Source organism: Macaca thibetana, chromosome 1 (assembly GCF_024542745.1).
Source record: "Macaca thibetana thibetana isolate TM-01 chromosome 1, ASM2454274v1, whole genome shotgun sequence".
NCBI classification, from domain to species: Eukaryota; Metazoa; Chordata; class Mammalia; order Primates; family Cercopithecidae; genus Macaca; species Macaca thibetana.
The window spans coordinates 184953221-184971295 of record NC_065578.1 but is presented as its reverse complement, the minus strand read 5'-3'; the positions used below and the strand labels follow the sequence as shown (position 1 = coordinate 184971295).

At 35.4% G+C, this 18075-nt stretch overlaps 1 protein-coding gene across 8 annotated transcripts in view; it reads left to right on the top strand.

Moving 5' to 3' along the window:
• The window catches only part of RASAL2 (RAS protein activator like 2), a 368857-nt gene that overhangs the window by 223329 nt on the left and 127453 nt on the right, over positions 1-18075 (top strand). The window contains exon 1 of one of the 8 annotated variants that reach the window (XM_050766849.1): positions 7199-11913. The exons of 5 other annotated variants lie outside the window; for them this stretch is intronic. In XM_050766849.1, coding sequence (XP_050622806.1) covers positions 11901-11913 — 13 coding nt within the window. In that variant the 5' untranslated portion in view covers positions 7199-11900. Of the gene's footprint in view, positions 1-7198; positions 11914-18075 lie in introns of those variants that run through there. 2 more of the 8 variants (XM_050766868.1, XM_050766859.1) reach the window with 2 other exon arrangements.

Here is an 18075-nt window from a genome sequence, read left to right as displayed (position 1 = left end):
ACTGATTAAGGAACATTTGATGAAGATCTGAAAGAAAATGTCCCAGAACTGACATTTGAGTTCCTTGAATTTCCAGTTTAATAGGCCTATGAAATTCCAGTTTAATAGGCCTGTGAAGTGCTCAACATTGTGAATAAATACAGACCCCCTTGAAGGCACATCTTCAGGAAATTTCAGAACATCCACAATGGGAGAGACCCTTCTAAAAGTTTTCAGGGATTTAAAGCAGAAACAAAAAATACCCTATAAAGGATTTGAATAAGAGCAGCATCTGACTTCTTGATAGTAATATTAGAGGCTGAGACGTTGGAGCACTGCCCTTAAAATTCCAAGTGAACATGATGCCTAAACTGTTATTATATTCCAAGCTAATGTATCTGTCAAGGATAAGAAGGGGTAAATCTTATACTTCTTATACTAAAGTATAAGTATAAGTAAATCTTATAAGTAAATACTAAATACTAAATATAAGTAAATACTAAAGTATAAGTGTAAGTAAATCTTATAAGTAAATCTTATACTTCTTATACTAAAGGACCAGACTGAAGTTCCAGCTACTCAGGAGGATCACTTAAGCCTAGGAATTCGAGGTTGCAGTGAACTATGATCACACCACTGTGCTCCAGCTTAGGTGACAGAGCGAGATCCTGTCTCTTAAAAAAAGGGACAAGAGAAAGACAAGGGTTATCCCCAGAAGCTTGGTGAAAGGAAGTCTCTGGATGGCAGCTATGTAGCTGACTGAGTGAGCATCCAGTCCAAACTGGGGTAAAAGGATGGAAGGCTCTGGTATATATTAGTATTATAAGTTAGTAATAAATATACATTCAGTAAATTTTGGTTAATTACATTGTTGACTAAGTTGTTTTAATCAGAGCCATTAGTGGGGGTAGGGGGAAGGATAAATATTATTGAATGCTCAAGTTAAGGTACTAGTTTATTATAGTTCCCCTGTGTTACAGCAGTGTTACCAGATGACTAGTAAGCCCTGCACAAATCTTTTCTCAAAATTGTTTGATTGGATAAATTTGGAAGATTGGGCTAATGGTAGATCACAATATGAGTAACATAAGTAATGTATTATTTTGTCCTAATGGTTCTGCTTGTAATATATATCTAAGATTCTGCAAGCTACTGTCCTGCATACCTGAGAAATTATTTCACAAAAGTATTCTATTTACATCTCTCCTTGGGTGATTTATGATGTCTGCATTTTTTTTACCAAGGTATCTGTGATTACAACATAGTGTATGTAGTGTCTTATTTCTAATACATATTCTCTGTGGATGGAACAAAAGACTAAACAGTGAACGGTACTCTTGGTAAAGTGGAGTTCTTTTTGACCAAGTTATAAACTTTTTCACATAATTGTAGTTGCAGTGGGCTGTAGTCGGGGCCATGAAATAGCAGATTAGAAGTGTTCCCTGGTAAAAGAATTAAACATTTCTGTAAATGGAAGGAAAAGAAAAAGATTTCGGAGAATCTGATCAATAATAGCTTGTGGGTCCTAGTGAATGAAGCAGTCTATAAAGAGGTAAGGTTTTTGAGGGAAAAAATACTGTGTCAGATGAGGGGCAGATGATAAAAATTGTTCTCATTTTCCTTTTTTTCGCCTTTCGTCTTCATTTATAGAATTTCTATACAATGACTATGTTTGGCATTTAATAACAGTGGCTCTCCCCCAGAATACTGTTTTTATTTTATTTTACTTAACAAATATTTATGTAGTGGTTTGTGCCAAGTACTGTTCTAAGCACTTTGCAAATATTTATTCACATAACCCTATAAGGTGGATGCTGTTATTATACGTCTTTGTTTGTTTGTTTGCTAGCACTTAGTGAAACTGAGACAGTGCTTGTCCAAGACATCATAAGTAGTAAATGACATAGCTGGTATTTGAACCTAGGAATTTGGCTCTAAAGTCAGTCCTCTTAACCACTGTGCTCTTCTATCTGCCAACGTAGTACCTTACAAGTGGTGAACAAAAGAGGCAGAGTTCTGTTTTATTTTTTATTTTTATTTTTTGAGACAGGGTTTTGCTTTGTCACCCAGGCCAAGGTACAGTGCTGCAAACTGCAGCCTCAACCTCCTAGGCTCAAGCAATCCACCTGCCTCAGCCTCCTGAGTAGCTGGGAGCACAGGTGCGCAGCACCACACGTGACTAAGAGTCAGAGTTCTATACTCCCATGTCCTTGATATTGTCAGTGGTTGAATCCCTATGCCCTTATAAAAATCAATTTGTTTGTCGTCTATTTTGCTGTTATTTAGTGGAGGAAAAATGTGTAGTAATCTATTTAAAAATATAAAAAGAGACTATACAGGGTTTTTGTTGCTATTAGCAATCATAGGACAAACTGTGATGAGTGAAATCATGTGTATTAGAGACGTAACTTCATGCATCTTTTTTTTTTTTTTTTTTTTTTGAGACGGAGTCTCGCACTGTCATCCAGGCTGGAGTACAGTGGCCGATCTCAGCTGACTGCAACCTCTGCCTCCCCGGTTCAAGCTATTCTCCTACCTCAGCCTCCCAAATAGCTAGGATTACAGGCGCCTGCCACCATGCCTGGCTAATTTTTTTTTGTGTTTTTAGTAGAGACAGAGTTTCACTATGTTGGCCAGGCTGGTCTCAAACTCCTGACCTTATCATCTGCCCACCTTGGCCTCCCAAAATGCTGGGATTACAGGTGTGAGCCACCATGCCTGGCCACTTCATGCATCATTTAAAGAATTTCTATACAAAGAACATTTTTGGCATTTAATAGCATTCAATAAATAATGAGTTCAGTTAAATGTCAAATAAGAGTGTACAATATACTTTCAACATTATTCAATTGATTATATTCTCATTAATTTCATGTTTACATATATAGATATGTAAAATTTAAAACACGCATCATAAAAATTTTAGTAAATTTTAAATGTTTTCTGGATTATGATTTTAATTGTGCAATAAATGATGGTATATGATAAAGCATAGCCCAATAATAATAGAATTTTTCTAATTCAAGCCTAGATTTTCTCTACAGAAAAACCTATATTCTCAGCCAGACACGGTAGCTCATGCCTATAATCCCAGCACTTTGGGAGGCCAAGGCGGGCAGATCACCTGAGGTCAGGAGTTCAAGACCAGCCTGGCCAACGTGGTGAAACCTCGTCTCTACTAAACACACACACAAAAATTAGCCAGGGGCGGTGGTGGGCACCTGTAATCCCAGCTACTCAGGAGGCTGAGGCAGGAGAATCACTTGAACCCAGGAGGCAGAAGTTGTGGTGAGCCGAGATTGCGCCACTGCACTCTAGCCTCAGCAATAAAGAACAAAAAACCTATATTCTCAAAATCAATGTTGTGGCCTGACACTTTGCCAGTCACATGGAAACCACTCTTTATTTCCTTGTATAAGGGAGAAAAAGTTGTCTCCAATTCTTATACAAAGGTATCCCTGTCTAATTTCTCATGTGTGGCCTTGAGAAATTAATAGTGGCTGTTTGAATCTGCCTTTAGTCACTAATGAATATTTCCTTATCAGATTTATTAATATCTCTTTTATTCTCTGAATTTTGTCATCCATAAAATATCACTCAAATATTAGACTTTACTGAGATGAAACTATTTTTCACCTATTTTTGTTTTTTGTCAATATGACGTTTTAACTCATTTATGCCTAGTGTTCCATTATTGGAACACTAAACTTGTGGGAGTTATTTATATCCTATTGTTCAAGGTCATTACCAAAATCTCATTTTTTTGCAAAAAAAAAAAAAAAAATTGCAGCCTGTGGCATAAATGGATTAAGACCAGCATGTTAGATACATTATTTAGTTTTAAATGAATTCAAAAACCCAAGCGATATGCTGAGTTTACTTTACCCGTGGGGCACATTTACCTGTTGATAGTAACTACTGTTGAAGATAGGTTACAAAATAGTATATAATCATAATAGTAAATAATCATAATTCTTGACTATATTAAAAAACAAATTATCTTTTCTTAGAATTACTTCTCTACTCACTGAAACAAACTTCTCTTAGAGGATTTTTCAGTTTTTCATTAGTAGTAATTTATTTTGTCTGTATTTTCAGCAGTAATAAATTTAGATATCATGTTTTATTGCCAAGAGAAAATATGTTAACCATTGTGGTAGGCAGAAAAACTTGGCTTGTTTTTAAAGCAACAGTAAATCAATCTTTGAATGTAGTAGTTGCGTTTTTGAACTACATCGTGTTTTCTTTGTGGGATCATTGTTTTGGAATTGATCATGAATTGATTATAGGCCTTGCATAATTCCATGCTTTTTATAACATTGTTTTTGCCTTTTCTGGGTAAAATAGCTAATTCATTTCTTATCGTGTTGAATTTTTTTAATAATAGTAATAATTTTTTACTGCATGTGCAGAAATTTAGAGGGAATTTTTAACCTCTTGAAAGTTATTTTTCTTATTTAATGATATTTTCAAAAACTAAAAATGATTATTTATTGGTTTGTTTCTCATGTCCACAATGTCTTATACTTGGTAAAAGATCATTCATTTATTGCAACTTTTTTTTTTTTTTTTTTTTAAATGGAGTTTTGCTCTTGTCACCCAGGCCGGAGTGCAATGGCATTATCTTGGGTCACTGCAACCTCTGCTTCCGAGTTCAAGCCATTCTCCTGCCTCAGCCTCCCAAGTAGCTGGAATTACAGGCATGCACCACCATGCCTGGCTGATTTTTGTATTTTTAATAGATAAGAGTCAGGGTTTCACCATGTTAGCCAGGCTGGTCTCAAACTCCTGACCTTCGGTGATCTGCCTGCCTCGGCCTCCCAGAGTGCTGGGATTACAGGCGTGAGCCACTGCACCCAGCCGCAACTTTTAAAAGATAAAAAAAAATGCATGTCATTGTATAGGAACTTTAAAAAATAATCCTTCTAAAAAAATAGGAGGCAGGCCGGGTGCGGTGGCTCATGCCTGTAATCCCAGCACTTTGGGAAGTCAAGGGGGACGGACCCACAAGGTCAAGAAATCGAGACCATCCTGGCCAATGTGGTGAAACCCCCGCTCTACTAAAAATACAAGAATTAGCTGAGTGTGGTGCTGCACACCTGTAGTCCCAGCTACTAGGGAGGCTGAGGCAAGAGAATCACTTGAACCCGGGAGGCAGAGGTTGCAGTGAGCTGAGATCGCACCACTGCACTACAATGTGGCGACAGAGCGAGACTCTGTCTTTAAAAAAAAAAAAAAGGGCAATATATTTTAAAATATAATATTTGGAATAAAAATGTAATATAACCAGAATCATAAAATAGAACAAGATTGTCCTTTTGGAGCCTGAAAAATAATTGAATAAAAGAGTCTTATTTTTGTCACTATCACTACCCTAATGGATCAGAAGTAATAAGTAGAAATACCACAGGTTAATTTTTTTTTTTTTCCTTAACTTAAATTTTCCTTTGGGGAATTTATTTTCTTTTAAAAAATAATCAGGACCGTAATTGTCAAAGATTTGGCTAAAGGATAATATTCTACAGAAAAACAATATAGCATATCTACAAACCAAAGACTATATATTTGTAATACTGGTTTTTCTTCTCTTTCTTTCTTTATATAAAAGATAGTGTCTGATTAAATTCATTGGCCTATTTAATATTAAGTATGTTTTAAATGGAGGAGGAAAATAGCCACTGAACTGAGGAAAGGGGCCCCTAATTTTCTCTTGAATTTGATTTCTTCCAAACAACACAAAATTTGGTGCCAGACTACTGATACTGAGAATATGTTCCTCTCCTTTCCTTACTCAATCTATTCCCTTCTCCCTTAAAACACACACACACACACACACACACACACACACACACAGATCTTCCTCTCCCTGGCCCTTCCATATTCTAGGACACAGAGGTTTGGAAACTGCTCACACACTACATAGAATGATCATTTTCAAGTCAGGAGCTGCCTCTCAGATTCTGAGTGATACAGCCCTCTCCAGTTGCTGAAACAAATGAAAAAGCACATAAGTGGAATGTCCTTTTGAAAATTCAATACATTGTTCCAATAAATATATATGTTGCTACATCTAGATGAATACACACTGAGGAAAAGAGCAATAGCTTCTGATAAACCTAATTTGGAACAATATGTAATCTCCTTTATAAAATTAATAATATTATAGAAAATTTGGAAAGTATGGAAAGCTATGAAGAGGAAAAAAAGAACCCAAAATGCCAATTAAAGATAAATTTGGAGTAGTTTAGTGTACCATAGTGGTGAAGGGAAAGCACTCCAAGAGCCAGCTAAAGCATGAATTCTGGCTCTACCACTTTGTAACCTTGGGCAAGTTACTCACTTAACTTGTGTCTCCATTTCCTCATCTGTAAAATGGGAAAAACAGTATAATTTACTTCTTAGGTTTTATGTTTTAGAACTCTGTTTCCCTAGGAAATTGCTGTTAGAATTTTCCTTTTTCTTTTTTTTTTTTAAGGCTTGATGACAGTCTTTAGACTCCTGCTGGATATTGGTGTGCTTCAGTTAGTTGTAAGAAAATAATGGAAATTGGATGAAGTTAACTGCCTGCAGTAGTATTTTGAATTATATAGTACATATATATGTCTTTGTATCAGTAAGCCAAGGACTGATTGTACTATAAGGTCTATGCTTTTTCTAAATAGATTTTATAAAAACAGTAGCCCATAGTTGCAAATATTCTTTAAAACGAAGGCGAAACCAAATGCCTAATGACAGTTATTTTTACTGAAACTGAATGTTATCTGCATTATATGAGAAAAATGGACTAGTGCTTTTGTTGTGACAGCACATTAGCTTAATAGGAAATCCATAAGCCTAACAGATAATTATGTGTATGTATATGTATAATTATGTATGTATATATATAAAAATATATGTATTATATATAAATAAATATATATATATTTTTAAAGCCACTGAAGAAAATAAATTTGTTTAAGCTCCCTTTTTAAATGAGATCCAATATCACAGGCATGTCCTTGGCTCTCTGAGCACATTCAAAGATAGTATCCAGTAATATCCAACACTATCCCAAAATATTTTTAGTTGCTTTTCATTGTTTATTCATGAATTTTTTTGTAGAAATAGAAGTGTTGGTTTTGTTCTTTTAGTATAATCTTACTCATATGATGAAATAAAAGTAGGAAAAGATTTCCTTGTGTTTTCCCATTTAGATTTTGCTTATTAGTAGTAGTATTATTTATTTATTTATTTATTTATTTATTTATTTATTTATTTTTGAACTGTGGTCTTATTCACATGAAAGCCTTAGTTTCTCAACTCAATACCAGGGGACTGATATTTAATTTTGCCTACTCCCTATAATACTTCCTCCTAGCCAATTGCCATTCCAGAAAAAAAAAAAAAATGCAGTCTACTAAGTCATCTTAGTGGGAAGAGCAAAGTAAAGCTCTAATGCTTAGCCAGAAGTTTTAAAAATATTTTGTGACTATCATAATTGTTACTTGTTTGACATGGCCCTTTCTAAACACTTGTAAGTACTTTGCTAACCACATGAATTAACAAGTCTTCTGATCTTTATAATGCCTCTTTATCAGAGAGCAGAAGTATGTATGTATGTGTGTCTGTATATTGTGCTGGCATCCCATCATATAAAAATGAAATTAAATAAATTTTTAATGGCATTTCTGAATAAGTGGGTGACTTTGGTGTTTGTCATTCAAATTATAAACAATGGTTTTCTTTTTAAATATGAACTCTCAAAAGAATGTAGTGGGAAGACCCACATATCAGAATGCCAATCTTTTTTATGGGTAAACATGAAAAGACACTGTGTTTATGGTTAAAAGAAGCTGAGTTTATGATCATCTGCTGTTCAAAAGAGAAAGCACATGTAAGCACAAGAGCCAGCGCACTTACAGCCTGAAATAACCTCAGTTGGTTTGCTTTGAGATGTTTTCTGCTTGGAGGAGGAGAATATGGGGGTCAACAGGGTGGCTTGTTGTTCATTAATTTATTTGATAAGCAATAAAATTGATATGCAAGTAATTTTTTTTTTTTTTTTTTTTTTTTTGAGACAGAGTTTTGCTCTTATCACCCAGGCTGGAGTGCAGTGGCGCAATCTCGGCTCACTGCAACCTCCTTCTCGCAGGTTCAAGCAATTCTCCTGCCTCAACCTCCTGAGTAGCTGGGATTATAGGCGCCTGCCACCACGCCTGGCTAATTTTTGTATTTTTAGTCGAGACGGGGTTTCACCATGTTGGCCAGGCTGGTCTTGAACTCATCACCTCAGGCGAGCCACCCGCCTGGGCCTCCCAAAGTGCTGGGATTACAGGCGTGAGCCATTGTGCCCAGCTGTAATTTTTAATTATATACAGCTATCTTATTATTTTTGTGCCTATTGATTTTCAAAAAGATCGTATATTTATGGTTTCAGAATTTCTTTTTTATTATTTGTTTGTTTGTTTATTTTTTGAGACAGAGTCTTGCTGTTACCCAGGCTGGATTGCAGTGGCATGATCTCGGCTCACTGCAACATCTGCCTCCTGGGTTCAAGTGATTCTCTTGCCTCAGCCTCCTGAGTAGGTGGGATTACAGGCATGTGCCACCATGCCTGGCTAATTATTGTATTTTTAGTAGAGTTGGGGTTTTACCATGTTGGTCAGGCTGGTCTCGAACTCCTAACCTCAAGCAATCACCCACCTCGGCCTCCCAAAGTGCTGGGATTGCAGGTGTGAGCCACCGCGCCCAGCCTGGTTTCAGAACTCCTTAATGGCTAGCATATGGAATTGTATACCTGTACCAAAGTCAGAATCCCATAATATTACTTTTATATGGGATGGAGGGAAAATACATTATCTACGTTCTTCAAAATTCAGCAAGTATACTATTTGGTTGATTCATAACTAGGAAAAAAAATCTCACAGCCTTTTAGAAACACAATATTTGTTGATATTGAATTTTGAAACTATCATAGATGTAGCCTCCAGGAGTTTACTTATCCCTGTTTTCAAACCATTTATTTATTCAACAGATACTTAGTAAGCACTTACTATGTGGCAGACAGTGTATTTAGCGTTGCAGATATAGCAGCGAACAAGGCAATTATAGTCTCTGCCACCACTCAGATTCTGAGTGATACAGTTCTCTCCAGTTGCTGAAACAAATGAAAAAAGCATATAAGTGGAATGTCCCTTTGAAAATCCAGTATATTGTTCCAATAAATATATACATGGTAAAGGTGGGGTGATAGCAGGGACTTTGTCTTATTTCCCACTTATCCCCAGAGTTTAGGAAAATGCCTGACATTAGTCAGTATTTCATAAATGATAGATGGATGGATGAATATATTTCACTCATCAAACCTTTTTAAAGTATTTAGACTTAGGAGGACTGTAGCATAACTTGAGGACAGGGGCCATAGCATATCTATTTTCTTATGCCAGAGCCTAGCACTGTGTATGTTATGTGCTGAAATAAGAACGTTAAGGAATTCATCTCCATTTTGTGCAGTTGCAAGTAACTAACTGAAGCCAATAGAATTAAACACCAAGGAAAGATAGCCCTTTCATCATTTACCCAGTTAGGACCTATTTCTAACAGGTGGGATCGTGGTCAATAGAAGTTGCTTCTCAGAGTAATTTCTACTTAACCTTCAATGTCTATGAACCCATAGCCATGTGCTGTGGTACCATGGCCAGGGAAACGCAGCTTTTGGGATAGAGACTGAAGTGACTGGTAAAATTTTAATCTTCTCCTGCAGCGTGAGTAAGTTCTCCAAGAAGCTGGAGAAGCACAAGTAAATGCTTCACTATTTAGCCATGAGCTCAAGCTAGAAAGTGGCTGAAATTCATGCCTATGCATTGAATCCCTCATTGGTTAGGAATAGCCTCACAGAGTTTGATGGAGTTTTGAATTGGTGCATTAGATCACACAATTTGACCACTCAACTCAGCACCAAGCCTGTTCATTTTGGATAGGTGAGGCCACTTTAGCCATTTTATTTCTACAGATAATCACTGTGTTATAATTATTTGGTTTTACATTTCTCCCCTGTATAAAGAGTTGGGTAGGGTTGTCTTGACTAATCCATCTTATGTGGTCCTAGCCCAGCACTACACTCAATAAATGTTTGTGTTAGGTTGAACTATATAAAATGCTGTGTTTGTAAGTCAAAAAATAGTCAAATATTAGCAATGATCAAGTGAATAATAAGAAAAATTCAAGCAGTGAATGAGTGGTTGGACCAGATGATTTTAAAGATGTCTTCCGGTTCTGGAATTCCATGACCTTATAATTCAAACATAAATAACATCATCAGTGAGTTTCAATACTTAGTTACCAACTTATGAAACCATGGTATTCATATTATACACAAACATAGCACCTTGTTCTTGTCCTTCTCGGAACTTATCACAATGATTTAGCTATTTTTATACTAGATGACTATGTGCTCCTCATCTTAATGTGTATAATACGTAGCTAATGTGTAAGATACATAGTACATATATACATAAATATAAACGGGTAGATAGATGATAGATACAGTGTATGTGTTTCCATCAGCTGTTTGTTAAAAGGTAGATGATACATTAATACTGTGTTGTTTTCATGTCTCTTCTATTCCAGTGCTTTAAGGTGGCAGGTGTAGTCCACTGTGATTCAAACTATGAATTTTTTCATTGATGAGTTCTGATATGCTAAATTCAGCAACTGAGCACCTGTATAATATGTTAGGTCATCATATTAATAATGAAGATTACATAGTTGACTTGCCTTTTTATTGGGGGAATATAGAAAAACAAAAACCCTAGAAATATGACTGATTTTAAAACAAACTAAAATGATGATTGAGAATAGTAATACTATCTATAATTCCATTGCATCTAGTAGGAAATTAATTTTGCAGAGCCACTCAGTTTGTTTTGATTATTCTTTATTTCAAAAATGAAATTCTCAGTTTTAATCTCAACAGTAAATCTGTTGATTATAGCAGAGCTGATTTTTATCTGTCAATAACTTAAAAAATTTTTGAGGAGGAAAAGCAAGCATCAACTTCTAGGGATCTAGTAACTTCCTAACTTAATGGGACTTGCCTAACAGTAGATGAACTTTTCATTTTAAAACTTTGCCTTTAGTAGTCAACACTGTCCTCAACACAGCTACAGACTATATACTATAGCGTCCATACAATACAGGGCATTTCTGTATGAATAAAGTATTACATTTTTTAAAAGTATCTTTTAAAAAATGAAGTTATAGCTTAAGACCTGAATGAAGGGCTTTAGGGAAATAAAACTTTGTTCCTTTTCTAAATTTTAGATATTTCCCTTATGGTAATATAGGGAATTAAAGTGATCGGTATAATAAGGTAGTTTAAGATAGTAATGTGTATGTGTTAACAGACTTCTATCTCTGCGTCAACTGTAAGATTTACCTGGTTTTTATACTCTGAAGAGTTTATATTTAAATTTAACGTAATAAAACATTCAAAATAAGAATCTCTGAACTTAGTTTTATTTTAGACTGCTTATGAAAAAATCACTTCTTAAAGTGCACAGATGCACACATCCACCCTCCCATCCTTTGTGATAGAAAAAATGATTACTTAGCTTGGTAAATCACATTGCTTCTCCTGAAGTAGACTGACTGTACCCAGTGCTGCGAAAGAAAGCCCAGTGAATGAGTAAGGAAGGGTGGCTATTGTTTAGTGCTCTCTAGCAAAAGAACAGGATTGGGGGTGGGGTTGGGGCGAGGATTGAGTTTAACTGGCATTGGCTCTGGCTTTTCTGCATTCCAAACTGTCTGAGGCACGAAGTGAGAGCGAAAAGGGAGAGAGCAGGAGAGCGAGCACAGGAGAGCGAGTACAGTATACAAAGTGTTTTGCGTTTCTGACTGGCGTGCCGGAAAGATCATGTTAGCTCACCCAGAAACTTCACAGGATGCAGACCCCAGGTAAGAGTCCCTAGAGTCTGAGACTGAAATGAAAAGTCACGTATTTAAGGGGAATGTGGCTTTTTAAAAATTACACAAATGCAGTGACTATTTACCTTTATGATTATTGGCTTTAAAAAAATAGGTTGGTTTTTATTGCCTTGAGTTCACAGAAATACTGTGTGGAAGCTGTCTGTTAGCATTCCAGTACAAAATCCAGCACAAGAATAGCCATCTAATAAACTCAGATAAATTAAAAGAATAATGACCACAGCAAAATATTAACACTGCAGCATGTACTTGTTCTGTTAATAATATGAAATGGATCCTTATTCTGTATCTTTCCTAAAATTCTTTATGAAATATAAAGATACCTGGGAACAGGTAAAGCTCATTTCTCTCTGAGTGAGACAGAATGTATTGACCATCAACAAGATGTTAACAGCCTTGCTTGAACCTCAGTAACACATAATCAATCTGTGTCATTCAAAAGTTCAACAGGTTTGATCGATAGACAGCAGTAAGAGCATTCGAAAGAAAACTTTGTTACTTTTGCCCAAGGTAGGCTTTTAATATCCTCTGCCAAGATGACAAGTAAAAAAGTTTATTGACTTATTGAAAGTTAAATCTGAAAGAGACTTGGAGATTATCTATAGTCTAGTCTCTCCATTTTCAATGAAAATTTTGTGGTCTAAGGTACTTGCGCAAGGTCAGAATTAGGAACAGAATTGAAATGAAAACCCAGATCTCCTTATTCTGAGTTTAACGTGTTTTTCATAGAACCAATTATATACAGACTTATATTTTACCTATACTACATCTGCTAGCCTCAGGTACAATGAATTATTGCCTAAATAGACCAGGTATATCATAAACCTAGATTGAAATCTTATGGGGAGGAGGTATTGAGAATAGATGTCGTCAAATCACTGTTGATACATACTCTTGACGAAAACCAAAAACATATAACAAAATATTTATCAAGAGGAAAAAATGGCTTTCAGTGAAGGAAAATTACTATAGTTTGTATGCTGCTTTTATTTAATTATGCTGCTTTTAATTTTTTAAAAGACTTTAGGACTTGTCAGTTTTCTGTGTAAATGTTAGTAAACTTTTTTCTGTATGCAAATATCTATTTTTGTAATGTGTCTATTTTACTGAAAGCAAATTATATTCACTGCCTTTCTTATGTTTACTCAAAGAAAAATATGAGATAATATTTTTAAATCATCCAACTATTTTGACCCATTGCTTCCTTATCCAAAGTCAATTTCTGTTTCTCTCTGCTTATAAGGATCTTCTGTTATTTCACCTCTTGAATTATGTGTTAGAGGATAATTTAAGTGAAGAGATTTGAGAGCCACAACAGACAGGGAACATCTGTCTTCATACATTTTCATTTAGTCCCTAAAAAAGGTTGCTGCCCTTTCCATTTTTCTGGAAACCATTGTGGGGATGAGAGGCCACACTATTCTAGTGAGCTAAATAGTAAAGATAGCCACTGTCAACAGAATCTGTCATGGCTCTTTACAACTCCTGGGAACAAGTTAGCTTGATTTCGCTATAAGCACAGTAAAGGGATGTTGTCCTTTTGTATTAAAGCCTGACCTGCTCATTCCAGTTTTTGGCTGGGTCTACGTAAGTGCAGTTCTGATTTACAAGTCTGTGTAGGATGGGCAGTAAGTTATAAGGAATAGTTTCCTTACTCCTCTCGGCTATATCGGAAACCAAATTACCAAGTGAATTCTCCACCCAGTAGGAAAGAAGAAACTGTTTGTCTTACTGGAGAATCCATTATTTAAGCACACTGTTTTTAAGAGGACCCATGGCTGTGAGAATAAGGACATAATGCTGTATCCAACTTAACAGTATTCATGTTGTATTACACAAAGCTTAGATTCTTCTCTCAGCTTTTATCCTGCTTTTAATATGTGAAAAGACTGCCATGATATATCTATGTATATTATGTTGTGTGTGTATATTATATGATAGAATGAGAGAGTAAAATGGGCCTTTGACCTGAGTATATTTTCTGATGCCAGAAATGATCAGAAGTCATTAATCTATTGCTGGTATTTTACTGATCTAAGTTAAAAGAAACTATTTTATTAACCAAGCTAATCATGATAAAACTCACTACCATGCACTACAAAGAGAAAAATAGTCAAAGGAAATTCACTTCTTTTTTAATTCTGAAAACAAATGTCAGATTATGCAGGTTTATGCTTTCCGTGTTAAAAATAAAATAAAATAAAAAGGTGCCCACTTTGTGGCTAAAGACAAATTTTATTTTTAAACAAGTTTTTATTGGTGTATAATACATGTAGATAGTTATGGGATTCATTTGATAATTTAATACATTTACACAATTTGGAAAGATCACATCAGTATACTTGGGATACCCATCACCTTAAATGAAGACAAATTCTAAATGGGAATAGAGTGAGTAGAGTGAAATATAAGTGGCATGAAAAAGAAACTCTCATATGTATGTGAAATAATTTTCTTTTGACCAGTGTTTTCTTGAAGGCAGACCTATTTTCACTATTCATGATTTTCTCCTTGATACTGCTTTTAAAATTTTTCCCATGAACAATCTATATATAAATATTGTTTGTATATTAAATTTTCAAAGAAGGTAAAGAGCTCTACTATATAATGACAACATTTTCTGAAAAAGATTTGGCTATAGTTGATCAAGACTTTTGACTCATTGAAAGAAACTGCTCTCTTTGCTGTTGCAATTTCTTTCTACCTCTTGGGCATAATTCTATGTTATGTATCCCAGTTAAATCCCCAAGAATGGAATATCTTCAAAGAAAAATGAAGGCAAAAGATAGGGGCCAGGGGCAGGGACTTGAAGCTGGACATATAAATTGTTCTGAGCTGTTAAGTTAATTCTTTTACTCATGAAAGTTACCCAGTTATCCACCCAAGACTCTGAGAATCCTTTTATGTAAACAACATGGTTGTGTTTCCCCTTCTGCTCCAGTCTTGACCTTCTGCAGTCTCTAAAGAGAAAAAGTGTTTGTTACAGACTCTTTTTGTTCTCTTCTGTTCTTTCACGCTCCCTAGTGGTTGTTCATGATCATTCTTGTTTTCAGTTCCCTGTATATCAGTTTTAGTGAGAAGGAGGTGACTGCTGTATTGTGAAATAAGGTTCACCGGATTCTTATATTTGAGTTGCATAAACTTTCTTAAAATAACTGATTCTTACGTGCAGAATCAGAAGCAAACATTTTTGTCCTGTTGTTCCTAGTGAACAATGATTCAAGAAAATGAGTCATGACTCAGCAATATGAATTCTCTTTTAGCCGGGGTTATTTTTAAGTGCTGATAGGAATTCCATCTATCAAAATTCCACATTTAATTGTGGGTATGATCTCAGCTTGTGTTTGGAAGCCTTAAGCAATGCCACTCAGAATACTTTCTTTGTACATACTTGACAAGTAAGAGAGACTTACTAAGTCAGTGATTAAAATTCAGATGAAGGCCTTTGTCCTCTCTGGTACCCCCTTGCCCCTACTCAAACCGTGTCATGAAGCTGAATTGGAAATACTATTAGCTCAAGCACATGAAGAGGGAACCATTGAGGAGATCCTGTTAATAATATGACTCTATAGAACTCCACATTTCTGTCATTCTCAGGTTTGCAATATTTTTTGAGTAAATGAGTTGCTGAAAAGCACCTTGGAAAATTAGTTTAGGTTTGTGCAGACCTGTTCTTAGAAGAAGAGAAGATAGCTGGTTCTGCTTCCTCTTTCTAATGTCAGATCTTGGAAAGTAAGCAACTTGAGCTGCTGGAATAAAGCAGGTGTCGTTCAGGATCAGGTGTTGCCTAGGATAGCTAGCCTGTTAAACAAGTTGCTAACTGATGTCCTGAATCCAATTCCAGAGATTACGGAGTACCTTTGAAAAATGTTATAACAGCACTGTTGTGTAACTATTCATAAATACTACCTTTAGTTTATATGAAGATTAGGAAAATGGGTATTCTTTCCGTTTTTAAGATTCTGGTTTGTAACTTTTTTGCTGAAATACTTCAATTGGGTTGTGTGTGCTTCTCGAGTCAGATAGGAGAAGATAAGATGTCTGAGTCCCTACTTCAATCGCTCTTCTTTCCAGGAATACCTGGAATATGAAGTTTCAAGTAAATAAGTAAAATGAAATAAAAAAGAGAAGTGATTTGTCAAAATGAGTGCAAGAAGAGCCACCAAAAATCTAGCTTGTGTGAGTACATAGAATTGAGTTTATTCAGTCAAAGGACAAGGGAAAATGTGATAAGTCTATTAACAGGGAAGGATAATCATCTTCTGTGTACCAAGAGCTCATTTCTAAGAGTGTGTCCAGTATGGTTATAGAATATTTCTTATCAGCATTTTCTCAAAGTATGGGAAACTAATCACTCAAAGGGGAAATAGATTATTTAAATGCTTTCAACATGTGGTAGAGGAATTTCTTCACACAGAATTTGGTCTGCTTTATTTGTGAATCTCTCTTGTACAGCTGAAATTTAAGGAGATTTTTTTATTAATTAAAATATTTTATCTTTCATATAATTTGCTACATCAGCCAGGTTTGGTGGCTCACACCTGTAATCTCAACACTTTGGGAGGCTGAATCAGTAGGATTGTTTGAGGCCAGGCCTGGCAACACAGCGAGACTTCCTCTCTACAGAAAATTTAAAAATCGGCCAGACGGGGTGGCATGCACCTCTAGTCCCAGCTACTGAGAAGGCTGAGGTGAGAGGATTGCTTGAGCCCAGGAATCAAGACTGCAGTGAGCTATGGTCACATCACTGTACTCCAGCCTGGGTGACAGAGCAAAACCTTGAAGAAAAAAAAAAAAAAAGAAAGAAAGAAGGAAGGGAAAAGAAATCGCTATATACATCCTGACGTTTTCCTTGAAGCATTTTTCCTCCACCTGAAGTCCAGTGAAATGTCACTGTAGTTTCCTGAAACAATAAATACGCTATTATATGAGTAGCATCATTTACTTGCCTGGGTATAATTGCTAAAATTTTGAAATATGCTTTTAGTATGTTTAGTTTTATTTATTTCCTTCCCCTATTATTAAAAAACAGCACTTGGAAAATGATTAATGATCAACTTTTAAAGATAATTTTTTAAAGTAGCTTTTAAAAATCAACTAAAGCCCTTACCATTCCCTTCTCATCTCTGAGAAATGGTATAGACCATTTTTATTAACCAAAAATGTAGTATAAAGAAGAAACCCTAGGAGTTACTGCTATCATTACAAGGAATGAAAACTAGTCTCCCTTGGAAATATTTTTTAGCTTATACAAGATCAAAATGTACTAGGCAGAGGAAATTTATTGTAATACAAAAGGTAGAAGTCTATTGGAAGTATAGCTATTTGTCCCCAGTGCCTCAGTAGAACTGTTTAGTCCAACACTTGTGACACTATTTTATTTTGGTTTCATTTGATTTTTTTTAATGGAAGAGTGTTTAAAACTAGAAGCCAGGCTTTGATCTGGTCTTTTTTAAAAGGAATATCCAAACAATGATTTACCTGTTTTTCTCAGAAACTATCTTACTGTGAACAAACTGCAAAATGTATTTAACAGTAAAATCTTAATTATCAAGAAATAGTGAGCTTGAAGAGTGTGACTATTGCTGTAAAGTGCTGTGATTTATGACAGCTTCCCAGTAGGTTTCTCCCAGGGTCAGTGTCATGAAACCCATTTTCATTTTACTTTGTTCTTGGATTAAATATTTAAAGGTAGAATTTTTGTTTCTCTTTCCCCCTATCAAACCTGTATTACGGGAGAATAGAAACTGTCTTAAGGCTCTTCAGATTTAGTTCAGATGTTGCTTATGTTACATTTTCTCTGATAGTCTGAAAAAATAAAGTTTTAAATTTTAACGTTTGATCATAATATATAACTGACTCCTACACATCAGTGAGAAAAAAGCAAGACTGGAATGCTCATTTTACAAAAGAGGCAATCCAGATTACCATTTAGTATATGACAAGGTGTGCAGCTATTGTTAGTCATCAGGGAAATGCAAATTTAAACCAAAATAGGATTACATACCCATCAAAATATCTGAAATGAGAAAAAAGAAAATACCCAATGTTGATAAGTATCTGGAACAAAAGTAGTTTTCATACCATATTGACGGGAGTGTAAACTTGTACAATTACTTTGAACAGCTATTT